This window comes from Urocampus carinirostris, chromosome 15, assembly GCF_059441175.1.
Source record: "Urocampus carinirostris isolate Australia breed hairy pipefish chromosome 15, RoL_Ucar_1.0, whole genome shotgun sequence".
In the NCBI taxonomy this organism is placed as follows: Eukaryota; Metazoa; Chordata; class Actinopteri; order Syngnathiformes; family Syngnathidae; genus Urocampus; species Urocampus carinirostris.
Window position 1 is genome coordinate 37,430,700 of NC_142363.1, and position 17,729 is coordinate 37,448,428.

General features: G+C 44.8%; 1 protein-coding gene and 1 non-coding gene across 2 annotated transcripts; both read right to left on the reverse strand.

The window, feature by feature from the left end:
* Nucleotides 1-130: 130 nt before the first annotated feature.
* On the reverse strand, nt 131-213 carry trnal-cag (transfer RNA leucine (anticodon CAG)). Its single transcript has one exon. It is a non-coding gene; the product is annotated as a tRNA-Leu (tRNA).
* A 1,065-nt stretch (nt 214-1,278) lies between these two features.
* Nucleotides 1,279-16,486, reverse strand: LOC148352335 (afadin-like). Its single transcript, XM_088355009.1, has 23 exons — nt 16,291-16,486; nt 15,741-15,933; nt 15,570-15,676; nt 15,373-15,491; nt 15,210-15,292; nt 15,071-15,136; nt 14,701-14,873; nt 14,282-14,427; nt 14,098-14,192; nt 13,651-13,922; nt 12,924-13,067; nt 12,596-12,794; nt 12,454-12,533; nt 12,221-12,307; nt 12,075-12,140; nt 11,938-12,011; nt 11,772-11,875; nt 11,395-11,490; nt 11,009-11,301; nt 5,589-6,245; nt 3,865-3,901; nt 3,747-3,795; nt 1,279-1,559 (listed from the first exon to the last, which is right to left on the reverse strand). Exons 1-23 carry the CDS (start codon nt 16,384-16,386, stop codon nt 1,466-1,468), a joined length of 3,330 nt encoding a protein of 1,109 aa, XP_088211135.1. The 5' UTR covers nt 16,387-16,486; the 3' UTR covers nt 1,279-1,465.
* Nucleotides 16,487-17,729: the final 1,243 nt, after the last annotated feature.

The window sequence follows — 17,729 nt, forward strand, 5'->3', positions numbered from 1 at the left end:
GGTGGAAAGGCGCTTCGCAAGACAAATCCGCGGATTATTTTCACGGGATCAACACAGGATATAGAAAAGTAGTCAAAAGGATTACATCTAATTCAAATTTACAGATAAAGTAGAGGATCAAAAAAAGCTCTGTCAGAAGTGGGATTCGAACCCACGCCTCCAGGGGAGACTGCGACCTGAACGCAGCGCCTTAGACCGCTCGGCCATCCTGACTGCTGGCGTTCGATAGACACATGTGCCAATTTGACACAAAAGAAAGAAAGGAAGGGAGAAATGAGAGGCGGGGAAAAGAGATATAAAAGAGAAATAGATAGAGTAATAGACTGAGAGAAAGAGAGGAAAGAAGAAGAGACCTAAAAGAGCTATTTGGCTCGCTAAATGCCTCAAACTACATCTTAGGACTATCTAGTTTTGTTTTTAGCTTTCTATTTGGCTATTTAGACACATTTCAACTATTTGAGCTCGCTATTTAGCCCACTTTTAGTTTTACTACCTGTTTACCTTTCGCGCAAATAGTCAATCTACATTTTTAACTTTTTCGCAAGCTACCTAACTAGCCTTTTACAATTTTTGCATGCTAACATTGTCTTATTTTAGGAGATATCAAGCTAGAATTTGGCCTCCATTCTAGCTAGCTATCTAGCTTTATTCTTAGCTTTTGATTTGCGTATCTATTGTAGTTAGGCTTTTACTCTTTTAGCTAGCTATCTAGGGCTTTTGTTGTTTTTTACCCGTTTACCTTTCTAGCTAATTATCAAGCTGCGGTTTTAGCTATTTAGAAAGGTTTTTTTTCTAGCTTTTTACAATTTTTGCACGCTATCTTGAATTTGACCCTTTTTGCTCATTATCAAGCTAAATTTTGACATCCTTCCTATCCATCTATCTAACTTTTTAGCTTTCTATCTGGCTATTTAGTTGCCGTTTTGGTCTTTTAGCTATCTCCCTTTAGTTGACTTGTTTACCTTTTAGCTGTTTAGCAAGCCATCGAGCTAGGTTGTTATTTTAGAACTTCACATCAAAGTGGGTGTCTTTTGCGCTAACGAGTAACCAAAAGTAGCATGACGCGCTAAAAAGGTTGGAGAGCCCTGTCGTACTCAATATCATGTTCAAATTTTTGTTATTTTGGAGCTTGCTTTACCGAGCCACTTCAATCCAACTTGCTCTACCTAGCCACCGTAATGTATACATTTCATTTAGGCAAAAACAGGAGCTGAACGGTTAGTCCGTCTGACCCGCAGTGCAGACGTCCAGGGTTCAATTTCCGCCACTGACCTCCCCGTGCGGAGTTTGCATATTCTCCCCGTGCTCGGACATCCATTTTGTTTATTGACAACACAGCGAGTGAGTTTGGAACACATCGGATCAAATGGAAAGTTTCTTTAATAGTGTATCGGATCGGGAGAGCGTATCGGAGGATACTTCAAATCCGATCGTTGGATCGTGGATCGGCGCGTTGAGTCTTGTCCTACGCGCTGGACGGCAGTGAGAAGAGACGCTGTCGATCCTGGAAGGTCAACCCCGAGGGGGACGCCGACCCCCTCGCCGCCTCTTCCGGACACCTGACAATAGAGACTTTCCGTGAGTTCTTTTGCTAGCATGCTCCATCTAGCTAGCGCTATCAACATAGCTATATCTAACTTGCTCTACCTAGCCACCTCTATTTAGCTTGAACTATCTTGGTAACTCTATCTACGTAGCTTTTACCCAGCCACCTCTATTTAGCTTGCTCTAAGTAGCTATATCTAGCCACCTCTATTTAGATAAGTAGCTCTATTTAGCTTGCTCTATATAAGTAGCTCTATCTAGCCTGCAATACCTAGCCACCTCTATTTATCTTGCTCTATCTTGCTAACTCTCTCTAAGTAGCTTTACCCAGCCACCTCTATTTAGCTTGCTCTATCTAATTAGCTCTATCTACCTTGCAATATCTAGTCACCTCTATCTAGCTTACTCTATCTAGCTTGCAATATTTAGCTACTTCTATCTAGCTTACTCTATCTAGCTTGAAATATCTAGCTTGCTCTATCTTGCTAACTCTCTCTAAGTAGCTTTACCCAGCCACCTCTATTTAGCTCACTCTGTCTAAGTAGCTCTATTTGGCTTGCTCTATCTAATTAGCACTATCTAGCTTGCCCTATCTAGCTTGCAATATCTAGTCACCTCTATCTAGCTTACTCTATCTAGCTTGCAATATCTAGCCACTTCTATCTAGCTTACTCTATCTAGCTTGCAACATCTAGCCACCCCTATTTAGCACGCTTTATCTAGCTTGCTCTACCTAGCCACTTATGTCCAGCCACCCCTATTCAGCTTACTCTATCTAAGTAGCTCTATCTAGCTTGCTCTACCTAGCCACTTATATCCAGCCACCTCTATTCAGCTTACTCTATCTAAGTAGCACTATCTAGCTTGCCCTACCTAGCCACCTCCATTTAGCTTGCTCAATCTTGCTAACTCTATCTATTAGCTTTACCCAGCCACCTCTATTTAGCTTGCTCTCAGTAGCTCTACCTAGCCACCTCTATTTAGCTTGCTCTATCTACGTAGCTCTATCCAGCTTGCTCTACCTAGCCACTTCTATTTAGCTCGCTGTATCTAGCCTACTCTATCTAGCTTGCAATACTGAGCCACCTCTATTTAGCTTGCAATATCTAGCCACCTCTATCTAGCTTCCTCTATCTAGCTTGCAATATCTAGCCACCTCTATCCAGCTTGCAACATCTAGCCACCCCTATTTAGCTCGCTCTATCTAGCTTGCTCTACCTAGCCACTTATATCCAGCCACTTCTATTCAGCTTACTCTATCTACGTAGCTCTATCTAGCTTGCTCTACCTAGCCACTTCTATTTAGCTCGCTGTATCTAGCCTACTCTATCTAGCTTGCAATACCGAGCCACCTCTATTTAGCTTGCAATATCTAGCCACCTCTATCTAGCTTACTCTATCTAGCTTGCAATATCTATGAAAATGAAATGAAATGATCTGCATTTCTATAGCGCTTTTCAAGTCAATGACTTCCCAAAGCGCTTTACATTGTGCTTCACATTTCCCAATAGCGGCCTTGTATTGCAGCCATGTAAGGCACTAACCTGCTTATTGGGGGTATTGGGGGTTCAGTGTCTTACCCAAGGACACTTCGGCAAGTAACACGGACAAGCCGGGATTCGAACTGGGATCCCTTAATCCTAAAACGATCGCTCTATCTCCTGAGCCACTAGCCACCTCTATTTAGCTCGCTCTATCTAGCTTGCTCTACCTAGCCACTTATATCCAGCCACCTCTATTCAGCTTACTCTATCTAAGTAGCACTATCTAGCTTGCCCTACCTAGCCACCTCCATTTAGCTTGCTCAATCTTGCTAACTCTATCTATTAGCTTTACCCAGCCACCTCTATTTAGCTTGCTCTCAGTAGCTCTACCTAGCCACCCCTATTTAGCTTGCTCTATCTACGTAGCTCTATCTAGCTTGCTCTACCTAGACACTTCTATTTAGCTTGCACTATCTAGCTACCTGAATCTAGCTTGCTCTGCTTATCCACCTCTATTTAGCTTCCTTTATTAAGCCTGCTGCATCTTGCTAACTTTATCCAGCCACCTTTATTTAGCTTGCTCTATCTAGCTTACTCTACCTAGCCACTTCAATCTATCTAGCTTTATATGGCTTTCTCTTTCTATCGTAAGGGAAAACTCAACTTTCTGGATGAGATTTTTCCTCACAATGGTACCGACTTGTGAATGGCACTCACGCTGGAAACGCCGATGCGCCCCCTTGTGGCCGTGGACTTGAAATGCAGGCTGCCGAAAAAGAAAAACGTGAATGGGCGAATGAGCGAAAAGCGAGGCTCGGGAATCGATTGCGATTACCTGCTTTCTGGTTTATCCACCGGACGCTTTTCTGTTCCTGGGAAACATTTCAAACGTTTCAGTCTTTCTATTATCTAGCTCTATGGCTATTTCTCCCTATCTAGCTCACTCTAGCGCTTTTGCTAGCACTCTATCTAGCTAGCTCTATCAAGCTTTCTCTAGCATCTAGTTAGCTTTCTTTGTTAGCTCTCAATCTAGCTGGCTCACTCTTTCTCTAGCCCTTTTGCTAGCTCTCCCTCAGTCTCTTTTGCTAGCTTTCTACCTAGCTTTCCAGCCAGATTTCTATCTTGCCAGGACACTTTGAAATAGCTATCAAGCTGTCTCTAGCGTATAGCCATATTTCTCCCCCTGTCTCTGCCCGTCTTTCGCTAGCTCCCTATATAGCTTTCCATCCAGATTTCTATCTAGCTCTTTTGCTAGCAGTCTCCGTCTAGCACTGCTCTCTCGATATAGCACTCTTGATCTATCACCCCTATCTAGAACTCTTTAGCTATCACTTTAACTATCCGTCTCTAACTAGCTCTCCGTCACTCTCTTGCCAGCTTTCTACTTAGCTTTTTTGCTTACGCTCTGTCTAGCTTTCCATAAAGCGCTTTTGCTAGCATTCTTCCTATTACTGTCGATCTAGCACAGTACCCTTGAACTAGCAGCCACTAGCTAGCACCCTTACTATCTGTCTCTAGCAGGCTTTCTCTTACTCTTTTGCTAGGTCTCGATCTAGCTTTTTGCTAACTATCTAGCTTATTTTTGCTTACTCTTGATATAGCTTTCTGTCAAGCTCTCTTGCTATCCCTCTCAATCTAGCCCGGCACTCTATAGCTAGCACTCTAACTAGCTCTCTAACTAGTTCTTATGTTTTCATTCTAATAAGTTAGAGCGCCCCAAAGGCCTGAAGAACAAAATCCACAGAATAGTTTTGTCTCTCTATAAAAACTGAAGAACACACGTCGCGAACGATGTTAAGAATGAGTTTGAATGTTGAAGGATTTTATATTTTTTACGATCAAATACAAATGACATTGAAATGCAAAAGATATTCACTGGCTGAGCTGTGGGCCAAGGTCATTGCAACCTAGTGGAGGGAGATTTTTACAGAAAACCGCAGGAACTGGGACAAGGGCGGACACCGGAGGAGAATCGGTGACGCGGGAAAGCAGACACTGTTTGGAGTAGTTGTTCTGATAAGCTCTGTTCTTTTGAGTTTCTTCAGACATCGTGGCGACGAGGTGGAGTCCACGCGGGGAGTCTCTGGCTCGCCCCATGGGAGGAGTCGGCACGCCCCATGGGAGGAGTCGGCACGCCCCATGGGAGGAGCCGACACCCCAGCTTGTGAAAAGAACTTCAGAAGACAGAACTTCAGGAGATAGGAGATCGATCGAGAGGGACAATGGAGAGGGACTAATTCGACAATAATTCGGCTAATTCGATGGAATTCACTTAGTTAAATACTTCAAGGAAATAAATCTGCCCCCGTGTGGAAATGCTGGTCTTTTGCCCATATTTTCCCGAAAAAGAAAAGAGCATGCATTGTTAGGTGGTGTTTGCTTAATGGAGTCAGATAACTCATTCAAATAATTTGGTAAACGTTACATTCGAATGTGTTTAATTCCCAACAATGTTGACAAGTTAACAAGCTAACACTTAGCAGCGCGGTTTGAGGCGATACGAGCTTGAGGTTTCCTACATTTCCCACAATTCTCTGCAAGATTCCCGGACACGCTTACCTGAGCTTCCTCCTGTTCCACTATCTCATCCCGTCGCCAATCGTGGAAGCGCCGCTCCGAGTCCAGTTTTCCAGGTAGTGACCCCGATACCCGTCCCTGGACATAGACCTGATGCGGTTTGAGGTCCTGGGTCGGTTCCTGGCGGTTTTGGGAGTCTGTCGGACGAGGGCTCGGCCTCTGTTGGCTCGGCGGTCCTCGAAAGGAAACGTGCTTGGTGGGAGTAATGCTCACTTGAGGTTTCGCAGGGAGTTTCTGTCCCGGTCTCCAGGGTCCAGAAGGTGTCCCCTCGCCAGTTTTTGGACTCCTTGGATCGGAGCGTCCCGGGGCACGAAGGTTTTGACTCTGGGACGGATTACGGAAGGTGGTCAAGGGAGGGTTGGGGCGAAAAGGGGGAAGGGTCACGGGGACGTCGATGCGTAAGGGTCGGACGGAGGGGGTGGACTGCTGCCAAAAGGGGGTTCTCCAAACTCCGGCCTGGGACTTGGGACCGCACCAATCAGAAAGGACGTTTTGGGTGGAGAAGCTCTGGCGAAGGGGAAAGTGAGCGTGGTAGTTTTGTTTGGCAACCCTGCCCTGCCATAGAGTCTGGTTTTTGTCCAGCAGGGGGCGTCCTACTTCTGAGTCCACAGACAGGTTCTCCTGGGAACGAGCTTGACGCTAAACGGAACAACATTCAATCATGCTTTAGATCACAGGTGTCAAACGGGCGGCCCGCGGGCCAGATCAGGCCCGCTAAGGGATTGAATCCGACCCGCGAGACAAAGCTGAGGGAAGCGCAAGAGAAAAACAAGCTGCAGGGTGAAATATGGCCACTTGATGTTGCCAAAGCCAGGCACCTCTCATAAACTCTGTACTTGTATTTCTTTCTTTCTCTCTCTCTCTTTCACTCTCTCTCCTGTCTTCCCTTTTTCTCTCACCTTCTATCTCTCTCTCTTTCACTCGCTCCGTCTCTCTTTTTCTTTCTTTGTTCCTCTTCTTCTCTTTCTCTCTCTGTGTCTTTTTACCTTATTTTGCTCTCTCTTCCATTTTTCCTTTTCTCTGTTTTTTCTCTCTCTCTCTCTTGCATCCCCCTCCTCTTTCTCCCCTTCTCTCTTTCTCTCCTCTCCTTCTCTCTTTCTATTTCTGTTTGAATTTATTTTTCTGTCTCTTTCTTTCCCCCTCTTTCAAATTTTTTTTTTCTCTTTGTTCCTCATATTATCTCTTTCCTTCTCTTTTTTACCTCTCTCTCTTTCTTTCCCTTTCTCTTTTTCTTTGTCCCACCCTCTCTCTCCACCTCTTCTCTCTTTTCTTTCTCCTCAATCTACTGGTATTTCTTTCTTTAAATGTTTGTTTGTTTGTTTCTTTCTTTCTTTCTTTTTTTCTTTTTTCTTTTTCTTTTTCTTTCTTTCTTTCTCCATTTCTTTCTCTCTTTCTGTCTTTCTTTCTCCATTTCCTTCTCTCTTTCTGTCTTCCTTTGTTTCTTTCTGTCCATCTCTCCATTTCATTCTTCCTTCCTCATGAGTCCGGCCCCCGAGAGAATGTTTGTTTTATCTTGTGGCCCCCGAGTTCAAATGAGTTTGACAGCCCTGCTTTAGATGTTCACGTTAACTCTCTGGTTTTAATTTCTAACCTCTGAAATACTTCCGGACTCTAGTCAAACAAACTCAAGTCTCTCCAGCTAACAATGGAAATATTTTATGACTTTTTTTAATTAGAACATAATTCTTTAGAAAAACTATTGGCGATTTGTCTGGATTTAGGTGATTTTTCCAAAAGAATTGCCAGCCTGGATCATAGAAAAACAGAAAATATCTCCAAATGTCTTGAAAAGGCTTTCTTCAACCAACTATTACTTTAAAATTGCGAATGTGAATCAAATATAAATAATATATGAAAAGTCGCTTCTGTCAATAATCCTCCCGATTTCCTTTTTATATTTTATTGGAATCAATGGCCGAAAAAAAGAGATTTTATTTTGAAGGCGCCCTAAGAGTTGCAGTGTATCCTGGGTAGTGGAAGTGTGGCTAATTAAAATGTTATATTTTGGGATTTTATGTTGTGTAATCCGTATTATACTGTTATGGGAAGTGTATTCTTGTTTTTCAGGGTACTGAGTTTTGTATAGCAGAAAAGGTAAGAGTAGTAGCAGTATATCACCGCTAGATGGCAAAGTCTCCCAGGTCAGAGAAGGGCCAAGTCTCACGGGATCTCACGTGATTTAATGAGACTTGCTCAATCAATGAACCTTACTGCTAACAATTAAACGGTGTCGCGTGAGATGACATTTATCATCTATTTTGCAGGTGAGATACATATATATACTGGTAACACACTTACTGTGAGGATAATAATATGTGAAAATATGTGTTTAAAGGTTGTTTGGGATGTCTGAAAAGTTTACAAAAAGGGAAATAGTACGAGTGAGTCACCCGTTAGCTGTTATGCTAACGGTTTGCATTAGCAACAAATGGCGCCTGGGGTGAGCTATGCTATGTTATGCTAAACTGGTTTAAGTATAAATGGTCTGTATATATATAGTGCTTCACAGTTTTTCCTTTTACACAGTCACTAAAAAAAAGATAACCCCAAAAAATGTACCGTATTTTCCGCACTATAAGGCGCACCGGGTTATAGGGCGCACCCCGAAAAAATAGTTTTTGGTCCTATATTTGACATACATAAGACGCACCGGATTATAAGGCGCTACAATGGGAACGTGGACAAAACAGTCAGATGATTCAGTCCAACTGATTACCCCCTTAACATTCCCAAAGCTTGCAAAGAAGCAAATGCGTGTCTCGGACATATACAGAAACAGTGTCTGTACGATGTCACTCAAATGCATCGTTCCATCATTCGGAAGGTTCAAGTCTTGGGATTCAAGAAATGCCAACCATTCCCTAGTTTCTATTTTCTTTTTCGCTCGCAACTTTACTGTGCATATGACATTAAACACTTGGAATTGAGTTTAATTTAAAAATACACTCCATTCCATCCATTATCTGCACCGCTTATCACAGAAACATCGCGTTCAGTCTGAAACGAGATACTGGGAAAATATATAGCCGAAGTAGCTCACTGAAGTCGTTGTGTTCAATTATAATGTGCAGCCATGGTCCTCTTATATCCGTGAGTTTAGTGAATCCAGGAGAATAAAATATTTACAAATACAGAATAGTAAAAAAATGCTTTTTGTGTGCCGTCAACCACGTGCTATACGCATTCATCTTTTTCGGCCAATTGCAGGCTTTGTTTTGCCGTTTAAGCCAATGCCAGCCTGTAAATGATAAAAAGGATCCGCCCCTTGACCTCCGAATAACTTTAGCCAATAGTGATCCATTCAAATGATGATTGACACATTGGTTAGCCAATGAAACGCCGGTAAATAAATCCCAGCATACACCGCGGACGACTTGGCGTTAGGGGGAAAATCGAGTCGGCGGCTGAAAACTTAATGTTGTTCCATATATAAGGCGCACTGTATTATAAGGCGCATGGTCAGCTTTTGAAAAAAATGAAGACTTTTAGGTGCGCCTTATAGTGCGGAAAATAGGGTAATCTTTTGTGTTATTTTTTTTTCATACATAGGGTGCACTGGACTATAAGGCATATGGAATTGAATTGGTGGCAATTGCCATACTGACGTATGAAAAGTCATTAGGTCTTATCTCATCGTCACGCTCATTTTTTATGCTATCGGGAGAATATTGTCAGATGATAAACCCGCTTGCAAAGTCTTTACGAAGCACGTTTGAGCTGTGAAACATTGAAACATTATTTGTAATATATCTGGTAGGTCACTAAAAAAGCGATGTGCTCGTCCGCAGCACCAACTCAACGTGGATAAAGCAAATCAGGATGTCTCTGTCTGTTTTAAGGTGAGTCAACATAATACTTAGGGCGACTTATCGTCAATCTGATGCAGAGAAACATCAAGTTATTTATAACCTGAACATCGCTAACTGCTAATCGTACGCCAGTGAAAAAAATCGAGCTAGGGTAACACGGAGCTTTAAACTCAATTTTACAAGTCACGTCAAGTTTGGTGAACGAGTCGAAGGCAAATCCCGTTTCATAGTCTGCGGGGCATCCACAACGCTGATCCTCTAGCTAAAGTGTCTCAAACTCATTTTAGCCTGGGTGGGGGCCACATGCTAGGAAAATCAACTCACAGGGGCCGGACTAGTCGATTAAAGAGAAAGAGAGAACGTCAGAGAGGGAGAGGACAAAAGAGAGAAAAAGAATGAGATAGGGAGAGAACTAGAGAGATAAATAAAGAGAGAATAAGCAAAAGAGTGATAAATTGAGAGAAAATAAGAGGGGCCAAGAGATGGCACAAGATCGAGAGAGTGTGTGAAAAAGACAAATAAAAAGAGAAACAGAGAATGAGAGACAGTGATATAAGAAAAAGATAAAACTAAAGAGACAGGGAGAGAGAAAGAAAGAAAAAAAAGAGAAACAGAAGAAAAACACAAAAGAAAGTGTGACAAAAGGAGAGAAAAGAAAAGGAAGACGGATATAGAAGAAAGAGAGGATAAAAAAAATGTAGTGAAAAAAAAGAAAGAGAGAAAATGGAGAGAAAAGGGAGTAAAAGAAAGAAAAGATGATGGAGAAAGGCATATATAGAAAAAGAGATAAAAGGAGTGAAAAGAAGTGAGAGAAATGAGATAAGGTGAGCGAGAAAGAGAAAAAGTCATATACAGTAGCTCCAGTTGCCTTACAAGTGACGCCTCGCTGTGTCGACATCAAGTGGACCTATTTCAAACTGCTGCTTATTTCACTCTTGCGCTTCTCTGGGGGTTGCGTCGCGGGCCGAATTAAAAACCTCGGCCGGCCCGATCTGGCCCGCTGGCCGCATTTTTCGACACCCTTTCTCTAGCTTATTTAAGATGGTGATGACAACGAGATGCGCTTTCTAACGTTTACATTGTGACTTGTATTTTTGCCTGAAGCGGAAGATTTTCATCAACCTTTTTAACAATAAAATGAGGACTATAAGCTTCCAATGCATGGTTCAGTCTAGTTTAGTGATTTTTAGATGATATGTGATCTTTGTAGCGCTCAATAACTTTTGACAAATTTCTCCTACTGTGACACTTGCCATAGCGCTCTTCACACAATATTCAATCTTTGTCTGAGTGAGTAAAGGGGCGGGGCTTAGCCATCGAGCAATTCCAGTTCCAAAATGTAGTTTTGCAGCATTTCCTGGCCCCTATTTACTTCCTTTTTGTATTTATTCACTGAGCAGCAGCAGCTCATTTTCTTGGTTGAGTTTTTAGTTTTACTTTGTGCGTTTGCGGAGTCACTTCCTGTCTCGTGAATATCGAGTTTGGCATACGCAGGGATTCTAACCCGCAGCAATCCAATTACAGTGAGGAATAGCTACGTATGCATACTATGAGGTCTTCAAAACTAGAAGTCAGAAATCTGGACAGTTTTACCATCAGGGTCTTTTTAGAACCGACGCCGTTTCCTCCCAAAGGCCTCAAAGACACTTGGAACTTCTGCCCGGTCGGGCTGGAAGCACTCCGATCCCGGTCCTGAGGTTTCAAAGCCGGGAGCTTCAAATCATCTCCAAAGGTCTGAAAAATGCCAGAGAAACCATCCCCGTTGCCTGATTCTGTACAGATCTTAAGGAGCACACGAAGAAAGAATCGTACGAGGGTCCGGAGGTCAAAAACCGATTTGTTTCCTCGCACGTCCCCGAGTTCCTTTCCGTCCTCCGGGGCCAAATCTGTCACGATACGCAGGGAAGAAAAAAACCCAATGAACAAAAATAGCGGCGTTGTGTTCCACTCATCACGGCATCCCGACGGACTTCACCCACCGGCCATGTTGGGGCTGGAGCGATAAAATTGCCCGTCCTTGCGCATGATCTGCGCCGAGCTTTCCCGAGCGCGATCCTCCGCGACGTACCGAGGATCTGGCGTCCGGGAAGGAAATATCAAAACTCAAGAATAGAATAGAATAGAATCTACCTTTATTGTCATTGTAACAAAATGGGTTGAACATATTGTAACAACGAAATTGGACGTGGCACTCCGGTTTCACATTGAACAGTGAGGATAAAAGAAAATAAAGAAGATAAAGGAACAAAGAAGATAAGGTTAAAAGAACACTGAAAACTGAAGAGCCTGAAGCCGCTGCACTCGCGCGCGCCGCCATCTTGGAAAAAGCGGTTCAGACCACGTCGGGGGCTTTTACCTGCGGGGCCGGACAGGAGAGCGTCCAGACCGTGGAAGCTGGCGCTAAACTTGGCCACCTTCAAGGTCACGTTGGGGCCGGTTCTCATCATGACGGCTGCTGCCCTAAGGTGGAGAACAGTTCAAATGACGGGGTCGGGGTCTGCAGGCAGCAAAGACCGGACTACCTTTCCTGACTGAGGCCAAGCAAGCTTTGCCCGTCCACGCTGAGCAGCTGGTCCCCCGTTGACAACAGACCGTTCTGTAATAACGGGAAACATTTTAGGAAGAACCCTCGGAATAACTCTGCTTTATTCCGACCCACCGTATAAGCGGTTCCCCCTTTGACTATGGACTTGATGTAAATCCCGAGCTGGTCTTGGCCCGCTCCCTGGACAGGATTATGTCGGGAATGCCCATCAGAAAGGACGTCGGTCAAGATAATGAAAAGCAGGATTTGGCATCGGTTACCTTGGCAGCCACGATGCTGACTCCCAGGCCACCGTTGAGGGGTTTCTTCAGGTGGACTGTAACAGTCTCTGGCTCGCTTTGCGTATCCTGATGACAAAATCATTTACATGAAGAAGATTTGAACTAAAATGATAAACTGAATGAACTTCTCTTCCAGTCACAAGGCAGATATCCAAAGCCAATACCACAACCCCTAGATGTTCCCCAAAACCTCAGCCTAATATGGTACATACCAGGTATGGAGTTTCTGCTCTATCAAAGAAGACTGTCCAGTCACCGTTTGGGTTGTGCTGGAATTCTAGACTGCAAAGACCTGGCAACAAAAGACGACACTGTTTTATTTTAAACCAATCGAAGCGTTTTAGCGTGGGGCACCTTTTTGGCAAATAGGCTCCATAAACTCCTGACATCCAGGAGGGATCCCTCTGACGTTGTCGCAGGAGTATCCCCCTTCCGGCAGCAAGAACGGCAGGTGGAGATGGAGGTTCTCCTCCAGCCTGATTTCTCTGCCTTCCTGCCGAATCAGGCGGTCTGCCGAGACTTCAGCGGCCGTGACCACGACACGGATGAGATCCTGCGGCAAAACGGCAAAACCGATGAGTCCGAAGCTCGGAAGTCGGCATTCAAAGATGAGGTAGAGCGGTGTTAAACACCAGTAGAGGTGGCTGGTGTTTTTCTGTGCTGCTCGGCGATAACCACTTACTGCTGGGATGCGAGGCTCGTCAGGAGCGTAAAAGTAGCCACCTAACAAAGCCTGCAATTGTCGGGAATTCAGCTTGAAGCAGGACTTCTGGATCTCACCGGCATCTTGGGAGCTGTACTTATCCATGGTCAGGAGCGTGGTGGCCTGTTACCAAATACAATGTCATACCTGAAGATGGCAAAATGGCACTGGCTGAATGAGAGCTAGTTATTTATCTGTTGGAGAATCGATGAACAAACATCAAAACAGAACGAAGGAAAGAAAGGCAGTCGGGTCTTGTTCAGTCCATAACAACAAAAACAAGACATTTATGCTTGGGGCTAACTGGATTACACACTTATTGACATTTTATTGACACAATTTGCATCACATTTACATGTCCTACAGAAGTCTGACCTAGCAAAAGTTAAACGAAAGCAGGATTTTTCGTATCTTGGACAAGCGCGTTGTTTAAACTGTTGCTTATCCGAACAACGAGGAGGAAACCATATAACTGCTGCTCTCGGCACATTGTCCCACCTTTAAACATCTTGTGCGGACAGGGAGAGGCCAAACAGGATAAGGGCTATTCTTCTTCTTCTCTAACCAGAGAAGCAAGGAAGCCCCACAGTACAAACTAACTCCTAGAATCTTTGTCGAATTACACTGAAAGACTATCTTGAATTCCTATTTTTGGTCTTCTGAGTGGTTTGCTTTGAGAAGCTCAAGGAAACTGGAGTTCTTTTACCTGGACGATGTGTCCCAGGTGGCAGTCGGCAGCCAGCTCCAAGCCCTGCCTCTCCGCCCAGGCCTCCACGCCACTCAACCTCTGGCGCAGGGCCGCTCCCCAGTAGTGAGAACGTAAGCCCCGGATGTCTGAGTCGGGGTCCACCAGGCGGTTAAAGAGCCAGGCGCTTATGAAGTGGAAGAGCTGAGAGAAGAGCTGAATGGCAAGCGCCGGGTTGACCTGGGAGCGGCGCAGCAGCGTCATGGTGTTCATGAAGGTGTTCAGCACCTTCTCTGCGACCATTGACGCACAAAGAACACGTTGTCAGCTGGGCAGCTCTGCTACCTTTCTAATGGTCACTTTGACCAGCTTGATCCGCTTTATTTCGAGTGACGAGTCCACAGAAGACATTTTTAGCGGGGCAATCACTTTTGCCAACGTGACTGCTAAATCGTGGTTTTCTTTTACCTATGCCGGCCGGAAGAGGACCATGCTGCTCAGGATCAAGCAAAAACGTCGGCAAATTCTTGCTGAGCTCCATCCGAACACGCTGAATCAGTTGACTAGGTAGTAAACACACACAAGGAATAAAGCGCCAGTAACAAGTGAAAATAATTTGAAAAAACCTGAGTGAGTTCTAGAGAACACCTACATGTAGCTTTTCTGGACAAGGTGGGTCAAATCCGACTGACTTTGTTTGGTGAGTCTGCTAAGGTCCTTGTCCTGTTTGAAGAAGTTCAACAGTTCGGAGGTGTTTGCCATCCAGAAGGCGAGTCCTCTGACAAAGTCCTGCTGCACCTGGAAGACAAGTCACAGGATATAGAGGAATTTGGTCCCTCTGCCTTGACTGGATCCACGCTTGACCCCATCCACTTTCTAGTTCCACTAACTCAAGAAAACAATGGAAAGGTAATGCAACAACACACCACTAGTTGAGGGGCCGAGTCTAGCACTTTTAGGGATCATTGTCTCAACAGAGGCCCTGGAGCCAAAGTCCCACAGTGGTATCTGGGGTTTTTCATCATTTGGTCACAATTGCCCACTTCGGTATGGAGAGGTGGTCGGACTTACCAGAAGGACTCTGCTTGCCGCAGCCGTCATTTTGTCCGCCAAGGAGGTGACTTCTCCAATGGACAGGCCTGGATAGCGCACAGTGGCGTAGAGAACATACGCTGGCAAAAGTTTGAATTGAAGCGTGGAGCTGTTGGCGAAACTTGTGACCCCTGTCAGGAAGGATTCCTCCGCTGAAACGATACATCAAGTTATATTTTGAAGACATGAGGTCTTTGAGATACTAAATTGGCAGTTGGACTACTAAGAAGGCCAGACAAAAGTACTGGTATCTACTTTCGAATGGATAAAAAAGCTAGTAGTGATACAGGTTAAACGAAGTAGAGCTATTATATCACAGGTTCTGACATCGGCCAGTTGCTGTACTCACAGTGACGCCATGTTTGAATTCCAAGCGGTAAACCCAGCTGAGCAGAACAGTCGATCTGAGGACTTCCTGTTTGTGAACACGGGATGTGAAAAGCCATGACCCGAATACCTCCCTCTGGTTCTTTCCTCAGATGACTTACTTCGTTCCACCTGCAATTCTTCTATCCTCTGCACTCCTGTGGACTGTTCTGCTGTGTCTGGATTACCGTTCAATTGGTTTTCCCTAAATGCAGTATTTGTACCAAGTTATCTTTAGTCTCAGAAATGTAAGCATAGTCAAAAATCTATGCATCCTATTTTCACCCATTCTTGTCTTCTTCCGGGCTCTCATTCGCTTTGTTTTTAGTCTTCTTGTCCTTCCTAGACAATGTTCTCTTGAAAGACTGGATCAGGCCCTCTTTTTTCTTGTCCTGACAACTTTCCTTCATCGATCACATTTTTCAAAATGATTTGCCAGAATTCCAGATGCCGAAGATCGCATGATCTCCAGTAGACAATACCTCAGTGGAATCCTGACTTTGCTTCAGCACGAAGCGTCCTTCTCGGTTGTCTGAGTTCCAGGTTAACTGGACCAACAAAGGTCTCTCATCCGGCTCCAGTTTACGTTCTAGTTTGGCACACAAGAGACGTCAGGAATTTGAGCATCGGAGCAGGTCCGGTACTGGTCTCACCTTTATCATCGTGTGTCTCATACAAAGAATAGCAAGTGCTCAGCATTTTCATATCCGGACGGAACTTCTCAGCGAGAGTGTCCACCACGTCGCTGGTGGAAGCGTCGCTGCTAAATCGCAGGCACTTGGTGGCGACGTTTCCGACTCCGTCGTCTTCTAAATAGAAGCGCATCACACCCTGGAAGACCAGGTTCTGGAAACGCAAGCGAAGGTGAAAGTTCCAAGGTCAAAAGAGTCCCTGGAAACATTGTACAATTTGAGGGTGGACCGAGGCAACCGTGCTTGAAAAAAATGGTGTAGAACAAAACCCAGGAACTAAGGGTTTGCTATAGTGAACTGCATGTTAGGCAGCCACTCCCCCAAGATTGGTGCCCACGGTGTGGCAGACCCTGACACTCAGCTGAAACCAAGTGGAAATGTCAGGGGCCAGCTCAGGCCGTATCTTCTGTAAGCGTCACCACACAATTTAACGGACGTTGGGATTTTGGGAAAGGAAGCCCGGGGTGTCGAGTGTAGCTAAGCGTTGCGATTGCGAGCGCAGGTGACTTACCGCGTCCGGCTGGCTGATCTCAAACAAGTCCACTCTGTTGTTGTTCCACTGTCTGATGCGATGGGCCAGTTTTTCCCGTTCTTCCTCGGCCGGCATTTTTCCTTCCAGAAGAAGAGAGCCTGACTTTTTCGAATCCGGTTCTGGCGGAGCTCTCAACCCGCTGTGCCTCGTCTGAGCGAGATCGCCTGATACGCCCTCTTCTCGCCGGACCCTCTCGAAGCCCCCCTGCCCTCATTTCACGGGTCAGCGGGCCTTGGTTATGCATGGGGAGAACTTCCCTAATCAGACATCAATCGGATGTCATCGGCGAGTTATTTTGGTCCTCGGACTTTGTTTGGATCTCCATGAAGGGTCGTGACTGCAGTTTCATCTTCGATGACGCCGATCGACGATTTGATTTCGTTATTATGACACTTTTGCCTCGTTAAACATGTTTTCTGGTGGGTTTTTTATACGGGGACCTACTTCTCACGCATACCAGGGATCAGAAGATCGCGAGTACATGTCTCATTCAGACGGCGCTACGTATGTGGGGCAGCTTTTGTTGGTTTAGTGGGACAAAAACATGCATCAATTAAATGTACACTGTGGAAGTCTTCAACAAGGACCGGTATTGTTGTCTGGCTTTTGAACAATGCAAAGAAGGCAGATGATGAAAAAAATCTGTCTTTGCTTCACGATTCATTCGATCGGTCATTGTAAAACTGAGATTGTTTGAAAACAAGACAATCTAAAAATCTTGGGTAACATCAAGTTGGCTCTTTGTGGGACAATTCTTAGGGGTCGGTTGACCCTGGTCCTTAAGGGTGATGCTCATTTTCAGGTCTCCCTGCGCAACAACCCGATTGCAGGAACAGAAATGTGGTCCGATGAGATGATCATTTGAGTCGAGTCAGTTGGAGAACGGACACGTCAAAAACTGGCACGGACGCTGAGGGAACCAGGGTTCCTCCGCCCTGGTCTTCGCAACACATAAAATGGGTAGGGATTGTACTCCTTTAGTGGAACATTTAAGTTAAGGGGACAGAAAAGCAAATTTCAAACACAAAAACGTAAACATTTTTGGTGTTTGTGTCAATCTTCAGAGCACTTTGGCCATTCCCGCTTTTTTTCGACCCTAGCGGACGCAGGTAGTCGGGAAACCCGTAAGATGAAAGCTATTCCAAGAGTCCATCCCCATCAACTCAGCATTTTCAATTAGGCACGAAAAAGATACAGAAAATTTGTGCACTGAGGTGGTCGGTCCACATATGAGGTCTTACCTAAAGTTTTCCGGTCCATGTTCCTTGACAAGAGGCAATGTTTCAACAAAATGAATAACTATTGTCAGAAAGAGAAATGAGCGTTTGATAACGGAAAAGTGTTCATCACAGACACCAGCAGCTATCCTTTAAATCAGGGGTGTCAAACTCATTTGAACTCTGAGGCCACACGATAGA

What these genes read in the sequence shown, in the direction of transcription:
- LOC148352335 (XM_088355009.1), bottom strand. Translation starts at nt 16,386, where the DNA reads ATGCCGGCCGAGGAAGAACGGGAAAAACTGGCCCATCGCATCAGACAG. An exon ending in TGGAACAGGAGGAAGCTCAG is followed by an intron (nt 3,902 to 5,588) that starts GTAAGCGTGTCC and finishes AATGTTTCCCAG; the next exon opens with GAACAGAAAAGCGTCCGGTG. An exon ending in GTGGATAAACCAGAAAGCAG is followed by an intron (nt 3,796 to 3,864) that starts GTAATCGCAATC and finishes CTTTTTCGGCAG; the next exon opens with CCTGCATTTCAAGTCCACGG.